This window comes from Salvelinus sp. IW2-2015, unplaced genomic scaffold (genome assembly GCF_002910315.2).
Source record: "Salvelinus sp. IW2-2015 unplaced genomic scaffold, ASM291031v2 Un_scaffold1796, whole genome shotgun sequence".
Classification (NCBI taxonomy): domain Eukaryota; kingdom Metazoa; phylum Chordata; class Actinopteri; order Salmoniformes; family Salmonidae; genus Salvelinus; species Salvelinus sp. IW2-2015.
This window is the reverse complement of record NW_019943169.1, coordinates 44,851-55,496: the sequence shown is the minus strand read 5'-3', so window position 1 is coordinate 55,496 and position 10,646 is coordinate 44,851. Positions and strand designations below refer to the sequence as shown.

The 10,646-nt window shown below is 43.9% G+C and overlaps 2 protein-coding genes across 2 annotated transcripts in view; one reads left to right on the top strand and one right to left on the bottom strand.

The window, feature by feature from the left end:
• Positions 1-3,913, top strand: part of flna (filamin A, alpha (actin binding protein 280)) — an 84,346-nt gene extending 80,433 nt beyond the window's left edge. The window contains 1 exon segment of the mRNA XM_070439600.1: positions 2,644-3,913. Within this exon segment, the coding sequence (XP_070295701.1) occupies positions 2,644-2,828 (185 nt within the window). The 3' untranslated portion in view covers positions 2,829-3,913.
• A 5,222-nt stretch (positions 3,914-9,135) lies between these two features.
• Positions 9,136-10,646, bottom strand: part of haus7 (HAUS augmin-like complex, subunit 7) — a gene marked incomplete at its 5' end in the record, with an annotated part of 45,880 nt that continues 44,369 nt past the window's right edge. The window contains 1 exon segment of the mRNA XM_070439599.1: positions 9,136-9,713. Coding sequence (XP_070295700.1) covers positions 9,652-9,713 — 62 coding nt within the window.

The following is a 10,646-nucleotide window of genomic DNA, read 5'->3' as shown; positions in this document are numbered from 1 at the left end:
GTACCGATCGGTTGCTACGGCTGTTGCTTTGTGTGGTGTTGTTTTCTTTTCGGAGTGTGTGACTAGTGTGACCTTAAAGGGTAACTACTACTCTTTGGCGGTGGCTCCGACACTATGTTAGTCTCAGTGAGTGGATAATACTACACAATACTATACTTCAACTGTGTTACTGAGCTTAGACCAGGGTAACTACTACCCAACGAATACTACAGATATACTATCTAACTAACTACACTGTTATGGGCTATGACAGGGTACTACTACCCGACACATACTACGAATACTACACAGATACTATACTAACTGTGTTACTGAGCTAGACCAGGTAACTACTAACACAATACTAATATGACTACACAATACTATACTACACTGTTTACTGGAGCTAGACCAGGGTACTACTACCAACAATACTACAATATACGTAATAACACTACACTGTGTGTTACTGAGCTAGAACCAGGATACTACTACACACATACTACAATATACTACACACATACTATACTACACTGTGTTACTGAGCTAGACCAGGTAACTACTCCACACAATACTACATATACTACACTACTATCTACACTGTGTTACTGAGCACGACAGGGTAACTACTACCACACATACTACATATACTACCACAATTACATATAACTGTGTTACTGAGCTAGACCAGGTAACTACTACCACAATATACTATAATATACTATAATACCTTTCATGTGTTACTGTGAGCAGACCAAGGTAACACTACAATACTACTACCAATACTACATATACCACACAAGATATACTTTACTACGCAATACTCAATTACTATACACACTATACCTACTATAATCTCCTGTGTTACTGGCAGACCAAGTAACATACTACTACTACTACTACTCAATACTACAATAACCACACATATACTACGCAAACTTCAATACCACACCTATACCTTACTATACACTGTGTTACTGAGCTAGACCAGGTAACTTACTACTACTCAATACTACACACTACTACTACTACTACACAAATATATGCAGCGGTACTCTACACTGATATTACTATTCAATAGGGAAAGGGGATACCTAGTCAGACAACAGATGTGTCTTCCTCATTTAACCCTCTGAATCAGAGCGGTGCGGGGACTGCTTAATCAACATCCGTGTCTTAACCCACTGTTCCCGCGGCGTGAATGCCTTGCTCAGGGGCAGGACGACAGATTTTACTACACAATACTAATACGCTACACACTAATACATTAAACAATACTACACAATTACACGCTATACACGAACTAGTATACACTGGCCACATTAATAATACTACTACAACTACATCTACTACTACTCTACATGATCAATACACTACATTCTACTACACACCAATACACAGTACTACTACGTACAACTACTAAACAGTAAAATCTCTCTCTCTCTAATAAGTATGCTGTCCGATTCATCCCAGAGAGAACGTCTGTATCTGATCGATGTGAAGTTCAACGGCAGTCACATCCCCGGCAGTCCCTTCAAGATCAGGTCGGGGAGCGGACAGGCTGGAGACCAGGCATGGTGACCGATACGGAGCTGGATTAGAGGGGGAACCACTGGTACGATTGACGAGGAGGAGGAGGGTGTTATAAACCTGGTTTCAAATCATTTATCTGTGCCTGTTTGAGCTTAGCTGGCTCAATAAGCCAATATAATAAGTTTCAAAATGACTAGCCCTGCCGTCTGACACTCCAGGCATACTAAGCAAGCTCAAATGATTTGACACCTGGGTTGATGTGTTCTCATCTGTAGTTTGTACACTCCCTTGCAGGTACAGCCTGTGAGTTCGTGGTTAACACCAGTAAGGCGGGCCCCGGGGCACTGGCGTGATCAGACGGCCCCTCCAAGGTGAAGATGGACTGTGTTGAGTGTCCGGAGGTTACAAGGTGACCTACGCCCCCCATGGCTCCAGGAACTACTTGATCTCCATCAGATAGGAGGACCTTACCACTCGTAGGATCCCCTTCAAGGCTAAATCATGGTGAGGACCTGGACACACACGCCAGGCTGTACACGTGTATGAAAGATGGAGTTGTCAGGGAAAAGACATCAAGCCTCACTCTACCTCTGTCTCTCTCCTCCAGGCTCCAAGCTGGTCAGTAGCCATAGTAACCACGAGACGTCCAGTGTCATGTCGACCCGTGACTCGCCAGGTTAGCTCTTCCCACCAGGGAGCTCCCAGCCAATCGGACGCCAGCTGTGTGACAGCCAAGGGTCTCGGCCTATCAAAGGGCTTTATCGGCCAGAAGAACAACTTCAGCGTCGACTGCAGCAAGAGCTGTGTGTTTGGTCTCGGGGGGGGGTGTGTGGTGGGGGGGGGGGTGGTGTGTGTGTGTTGGTCTGGGGGTGGTGTGGTGTTTTGGTCTGGGGGGGGGGGTGTGTTTGGGTTCTGGGGGGTGGGGGGGGTGTGTTTGGTCGGGGGGGGTGTGTGTGTTTGGTCGGGGGGTGGGGGGGGTGTTTTTTGGTCTCGGGGGGTGGGGGGGGGGTGGTGTTGGTCTCGGGGGGGGGTGTGTTTGCGTTTAAGGCTCGGGGGGTGTGCGTTTAGTCTGTGGTATCTGACTCTCTCTCTCAGGTTATAGTGTGTGTATTAACACTGTCCTCCCTCCAGGTCGTAACATGCTGTTGGTGGGTGTGGACGGGCCCAGGGTTCCCTGTGAGGAGGTTCTGGTGAAGCATCTTGGGAACCGTGTCTATAACATCAGCTACCAGCTCAAGGAGAAGGGAGAGTACATCCTGGTAGTGAAGTGGGGAGAACAACACATCCCTGGCAGCCCCTACCACATCACTGTCTAGACCAATCAGATTCAACTCCATTACTGTCTAGAGGCCAATGACAAATCAGAACCCTCCAAACTAGCCCTTTGTCTTCATAGCAATCAGATTACAACTTTCTAAACTCATTCACCATAACCCAAACAATAATGCATAAACACTGAATATTCCTCTCCTCATCACTATCATCCCTTCTCCCTCCCCTCCCCATCATAATCACCTCCCCTCACCTATCATAATCATCCTGTCTCCCACCTCCCCTCCCCTCACCTATCATAATCATTAGTAGTCATAGAGAGGGGAAACATGCACCTTTTTATTACTGTAAAATAGCTTAGCAACATGTACCTTCCTTTCCCCACGCAGTGTTTAGCTGTGGGCTAGTGTTAGCCTAGCCTAGCGGTATAGGGGTTAGCCTAGCGGAGCATAGTATATTGGTATGAGAATAGCCTAATGCTAGTCCAGTGTGTTCATAATGCTAATTCTAAAATGTTTAAGGGAAAGAATGATACCTAGTCAGTTAAGCTGCTGCTATTGTGGCCTGGTGTTAGCTCGTCTCAACCATAACAATAATGAAAGTGCCTAAAAGGTTAATAACTGTTAGTATTATGACATGGTATGATAGGGTTATGACTAGTACGTTAGTAATGATAGAGTAGCCGGTCCCAATAACTTCACACACACTGCTACTGCACTTGTTTTAAAGGTGCAACTAACACCACTGCAGCGACTGACCCAGTTAGAACTGCATCTTACAGCATATTGACTAGCATCAAAGTATTAATAACTAGTGTCACTAGTAGTATGAATAACTGTAGTGTGGAAGTGATGTCTAGTATTGAATAGAAACTGTCACGGTAGTAACTAATATTACTAGCGGTGAATACGACTAGAGGAAAGTGTTGGATGGAGAGATGACTACTTGGAGTGATGAGCAAAATAAAGAACAAATGTTGCTTTGTGTTCCTGCTAAATGTTCTAACCCCTCCCCCCCGCTATTTAGCTTTGTTACACAGTATTCCAGAACAAAATAACCTTGTCTGTTAAAGGGCTTTAAAGTGTTGTAAGACAGTATTTTGACTCACAATAAAGATTGTCTTGAAGGATCTCTGTCAAGCTCAATGTGGTTCTTATCCTTCGATCGTGCGCACTCACCGACTCCGGAGATCCATTTGTGTTATTTCATAGTTTTTAATGTCTTCACTATTATTCTATAATGTAGAATATAGTAAAAGATTAAGAAAAACCCTTGAATGAGTAGGTGTTCTAAAACTTTTGACCGGTACTGTAGATCACACACTACAGAGTTCCTCACGGAGTTCCCTGAATTCCTATCGGACCTTGTAGTCAAATTTTTGGTGACTTCAATATTTACATGGAAAAGTCCACAGACCCACTCCAAAAGGCTTTAGGAGCCATCGTCAACTCAGTGGGTTTTGTCCAACATGTCTCCCTACCTACTCATTGCCACAGTCACACTCTGGACCTAGTTTTGTCCCGTGGAATAAATATAGTGGATCTTATTGTTTTTTTCTCATAATCCTGGACTAGCGGACCACCATTTTATGTTTGCAATCGCAACAAATAATCTGCTCAGACCCCAACCAAGGATCATCAAAAGCTGTGCCATAAATTCTCAGACAATCCAAAGATTCATAGATCTTTTGGTTGTCCAGACTCCCTTCAGCTACCCAAGGATGTTTGAGTACAAAACCCATCTAACCACCTGAGGATCTAAATGTTACCTTGCGCAATACCCTAGATGCAGTAGCACCCCTAAAAACTAAAAACATTTGTCACAAGAAATTTGGTCCCTGGTATACAGAAAATACCAGAGTCCTGAAGCAAGCTTCCAGAAAATTGGAAGGGAAATGGCGTTCCACCATACTGGAAGTCTTCCGACTAGCTTGGAAAGACGATACCGTGCAATATCGAAGAGCCCTCACTGCTGCTCGATCATCCTATTTTTCCAACTTAATTGAGGAGAATAAGAACAATCCAAAATTTATTTTTTATACTGTCGCAAAGCTAACTAAAAAGCAGCATTCCCCAAGAGAGGATGGCTTAATAATAAAACCACTCTTGAAACAGCCAAAACCTGACCCAGAATGTTTTTTTTTTTTAAACGATTGGCCTATATCGAATCTTTCATTCCTCTCCAATTTTTTTGGGGCCTTCCTGAAGACGATGTATACAAAATGCTTCAGTCTGGTTTTTGACCCATCATAGCACTGCACACATGAAGGTGGTAAATGACCTTTTAATGGCGTCAGACCGAGGCTCTGCATCCGTCCTCGTGCTCCTAGACCTTAGTGCTGCTTTTGTCACGATCGATGGTGTCAATCTTTTGGAGAGATTGGAAACCCAAATTGATCTACACGGACAAGTCCTGGCCTGGTTTAGATCTTATCTGTCGGAAAGATATCAGTTCATCTCTGTGGATGGTTTGTCCTCTGACAAATCAATGGTAAGTTTCGGTGTTCCTCAAGGTTCAGTTTTAGGACCACTATTGTTTTCACTATATATTCTACCTCTTGGTGATGTCATTTGGAAACACTGTCAACTTTCACTGCTATGCAGAGGACACACAGCTGTACATTTTGATGAAACATGGTGAAGCCCCAAAATTGCCCTTCCTGGAAGCCTGTGTTTCAGACATAAGGCATAAAATATTTTACTTTTAAAATTTGACAAAACAAACACCTGTTGGAGCTGATAATTAATCTGGATTGTTTTAGTCGTCTCAAATAAAACTGAAGGACCTTTGCATTACTCTGTACCCTGATCTCTCGTTTGACGAACATATCAATAATATTTCAAGGACAGCTTTTTAAAATGTTCGTAAAATCGCAAACTTAAAAAAATATATGCTTTTGTCACTTCTAGATTAGACTACTGCAATGCTCTACTTTCCGGCTAACCGGATAAAGCACAAAATAAACTTCAGTTAGAGCTTAACACGGCTGCTAGAATCTTGACTAGAATCAAATTACTCCAGTGCTAGCCTCTGTACACTGGCTTCCTGGCAAGGCAAGGGCTGATTTCAAGGTTTTACTGTTAACCTACAAAGCATTACATGGGCTTGCTCCTACCTATCTTTCCAATTTGGTCCTGCTGTACATACCTACATGTACGCTACGGTCACAAGACGCAGGCCTCCTAATTGTCCCTAGAATTTCTAAGCAAACAGCTGGAGACAGTGCTTTCTCCTATAGATCTCCATTTTTATGGAATGGTCTGCCTACCTATGTGAGAGACGCAGACTCGGTCTCAACCTTTAAGTCTTTACTGTAGACTCATCTCTTCAGTAGGTCCTATGATTGAGTGTAGTCTGGCCCAGGGGTGCGAAGGTGAACAGCAAGGCACTGGAGCGATGAACTGCCCTTGCTGTCTCTGCCTGGCCGGTTCCCTCTCTCCACTGGGATTCTCTGCCTCTAACCCTATTACAGGTGCTGAGTCACTGGCTTACTGGTGCTCTTTCATGCTGTCCCTAGGAGGGGTGCGTCACTTGAGTGGGTTGAGTCACTGACGTGATCTTCCTGTCTGGTTTTGAGCCCCCTAGGGTTCATGTGGTGGAAGAGATCTTTGTGGACTATACTCAGCCTTGTCTCAGGGTAGGAGGTTAGTGGTCTGTTGATATCCCTCTAGTGGTGTGGGGACTATATCTCAGGCTTGTCTCAGGGTAGAAGTTGGTGGTCTGTTGATATCCTCTAGTTGTGTGGGGACTATACTTCAGGCTTGTCTCAGGGTAGTAAGTTGGTGGTCTGTTGATATCCCTCTCTGTGTGTGGGGACTATACTCAGCTTGTCTCAGGTATTAAGTTGGTGGTCTGTTGATATCCCTCTAGTGGTGTGGGGACTATACTCAGCCTTGTCTCAGGGTAGATAGTTAGTGGTCTGTTGATATCCCTCTAGTGGTGTGGGGACTATATCTCAGCCTTGTCTCAGGGTAGAAGTTGGTGGTCTGTTGATATCTCCCCTAGTGGTGGGTGGGACTATACTCGGCCTGGTCATGGTAGAAGTTGGTGGTCTGTTTGATATCCCTCTAGTTGGTGTGGGGACTATACTCGCCGCCTGGTCTCAGGTAGTAAGTTGGTGGTCTGTTGATATCCCTCTAGTGGTTGTGGACTATACTCAGCCCTTGTCTCAGGGTAGAAGTTGGTGGTCTTGTGATATCCCTCTAGTGGTGTGGGGGACTATACCAGCCTGGTTCTCAGGGTAGGAGTTGGTGTCTGTTGATATCCCTCTAAGTGGTGTGGGACTATACCAGGCTTGTCCTCAGGGTAGGAAGTTGGTGGTCTGTTGATATCCCTCTAGTGGTGTGGGGACTATACTCAGCCTTGTCTCAGGGTGTAAGTTAGTGTCTGTTGATTATCCCTCTAGTGGTGTGGGGACTATACTCAGCCTTGTCTCAGGGTAGGAAGTTGGTCTGTTGATATCTCTCTAGTGGGTGGGGACTATTCAGGCTTGTCTCAGGGTAAGAAAGTTGGTGGTCTTGTGATATCCCTCTAGTGGTGTGGGGCTGTGCTTTGGCAAAGTGGGTGGGGTTACAGTTGAAGTCGGAAGTTTACATACACCTTAGCCAAATTTACGTTTAACTCAGTTTTTCACAATTCCTGACAATTAATCCTAGTAAAAAATCCCTGTTTAGGCCAGTTAGGATCACCACTTTATTTAAGAATGTGAAATGGTCTAGATAAATATAGAGAATGATTTATTTCAGCTTTTATTTCTTTCATCACATTCTCAGTGGGTCAGAAGTTTACATACACTCAATTAGTATTTGGTAGGCATTGCCTTTAATTGTTTAACTGTGGGCAAACGTTTCAGGTAGCCTTCCAACAAGCATCCCACAATAAGTTGGGTGAATTTTTGTCCTTTCCTCCTGACAGAGCTGGTGTAACTGAAGTCAGGTTTGTAGGCCTCATTGCTCGCACACACTTTTTCAGTTCTGCCCACAAATGTTCTATGGGATTGAGCGTCGGGTCTTTGTGATGCCACTCCCAATACTTTGACTTTGTTTGTCCCTTAAGCCATTTTGCCATAACTTTGGAAGTGTGCTTGGGGTCATTGTCCATTTGGAAGACCCATCTGCGACCAAGCTTTAACTTCCTGACTGATGTCTTGACGATGTTGCTTCAATATATCAACAATTTCCTCTTCAATGAATGCCATCTATTTTGTGAAGTGCACCAGTCCCTCCTGCAGAAAAGCACCCCCACAACATGATGCTGCCACCCCTGTGCTTCACGGTTGGGATGGTGAACCATGGCTTCAAACTGGCCACTCTACCATAAAGGCCTGATTGGTTGAGTCTGCAGAGATGGTTGTCCCTCTGGAAGTTTCTCCCATCTCCACAGAGGAACTCTGTCAGTGACCATCGGGTTCTTGGTCACCTCCCTGACCAAGGCCCTTCTCCCCCGATTGCTGTTTGGCCGGGCGGCCAGCTCTAGGAAGAGTCTTGGTGGTTCCAAACTTCTTCCATTTAATAATGATGGAGGCCACTGTGTTCTTGGGAACCTTCAATGCTGCAGAAATGTTTTGGTACCCTTCCCCAGATCTGTGCCTCGACACCATCCTGTCTCGGAGCTCTACGACAATTTCTTCAACCTCATGGCTTGGTTTTTGCTCTGACATGCACTGTTGACTGTGGGACCTTATATAGACAGGTGTGTACCTTTCCAAATCATGTCCAGTCAATTGAATTTACCACAGGTGGATTCTAATCAAGTTGTAGAAACATCTCAAGGATGATCAATGGAAACAGGATGCACCTGAGCTTTTAATAAATTTGCTAACTTTCTTAAAACCTGTTTTTGCTTCATCGTTATATTGAGTTGATTTAAAACCATTTTAATCCATTTTAGATTAAGGCTGTAACGTAACCAAACGTGGAAAAAGTCAAGGGGTCTGAATACTTTCCAAAATGCACAGTATGGACACGTCCATTCATTTCCAAACTGGTAGCGGGGGGGGACCTTCAGACTAGTCTTGTGACCGTCCTAGAGAATAACAGTGTTGGTGAGAGTCTTTCCAGAGAGGTTATATTAGTGCCAAACTTTTCACTCTACAGATGTTTTCGTGAGACCCATTTCCTGGGCTGACAAACACAGCTCAACTTCTAGTGTGAGTGGGATGGGTGTGGCTTTGTGACTATGAGCACTTGAACAGCCACTCACCGATTTGACAGCGCCAATGCAGTCACACCTCCGACATACCGTATATGTATAAATGGGACTTCAGAAACTAGCCGCCTGTATTGACCTTTATTTATCCAGGTTAGTCTCATTGAGAACTTTTTTTTTTCAAGAGACCCGGTGCAACCAAGAGAGGGGCGAAATAATGTTTGAGATAAATATCACACACACTAACAACTTACAGACAACATAAAAACATGTCTGCAGTTCTGGTGTTGAGAAAGCAGAACATATTATTACCAAAACATATTTGACGTAGCGTATCGCTGCTGAATGTCCCAAATGGCACCCTATATAGTGCACTACTTTGGATCAGGGCCCTATGACACCCTATTCCCTATATAGTGCACTACTTTGGATCAGGGCCCTATGACACCCTATTCCCTATATAGTGCACTCATATTAAAACATTTACAACAGTGATTTGAAATGTATTGAAACATGTTTAAACACTAAGATGGGAACACGGAAAACTAGATAATGATCTGCTCTAGTAACAGTTACACAGTTAGCACTGATACCAGAACAATCTCAGCATTGAAAGACAGGAAAGTTAACACTGATGCTAGCATGTGATGATCATGGAGAGTTAGCAGTAGCAAGCTAATAGTTGTCTGTAGAGTTCAGGGTTCGGTTAGCGGTAGCTTGCTAGCCGTGGTGAAGAGAAAGGAACTCTGTGTATCTCTTGGTAAGGTCCTCCAACTGGGTGGCTGAAACACAACACACAAACACAGTCAACTTCAATAGCAATATACAGTTGAAGTCGGAAGTTTACATAAACTTAGGTTGGAGTCATTAAAAGTCGTTTTTCAACCACTTCACAAATMTATTGTTAACAAACGATAGTTTTGGCAAGTCGGTTAGGACATCTACTTTGTGRATGACAAGTCATTTTTCCAACAATTGTTAACAGACAGATTATTTCACTTACAATTCACTGTATCACAATTCCAGTGGGTCAGAAGTTTACATACACTAAGTTGACTGTGCCTTTAAACCAGCTTGGAAAATTCCAGAAAAATGTGTCATGGCCTTTAGAAGCTTCTGATAGGCTAATTGACATCATTTGAGTCAATTGGAGGTGTACCTTGTGGATGTATTTCAAGGCCTACCTTCAAAACCAGTGCCTCTTTGCTTGAACATCATGGGAATCAAAAGAATCAGCCAAGACCTCAGAATTTTTTTTTAGACTTCTCACAAGTCTGGTTCATCCACCTTGGGAGCAATTTATACAAAGAGCCTGAAGGTTAGAACTAACGATTGTCTCAATAGGAATAGATGTAACTTTGGGAAGCTGTAAAACAATAGTACCAAGTATAAACCATGGTAGACATTGGATCAACCACGGGGGAACAGGTTCCATGGTGGAATGGGCCACGCCAGCGAGAGGGCTGGTGTTATATCCATGGTTGTGAATGGGCCCATGCCAAAACCGCTCAGGAAGCTGACGACACTGTTCTGGTCTAGAATGATCCGCGCACTTTGGTGGAAAAGTGCAACTCAATCCAGACAGCAGCAAAGGACCTTGTTGGATAGACGCTGGAGGAAACAGGTCATCAGACTAGTTCTGTATCACGAGTTAAATTTTACGATGTATGACACAATCCATCGACATATTGAACGCCACTAATCCAGAAGCAACT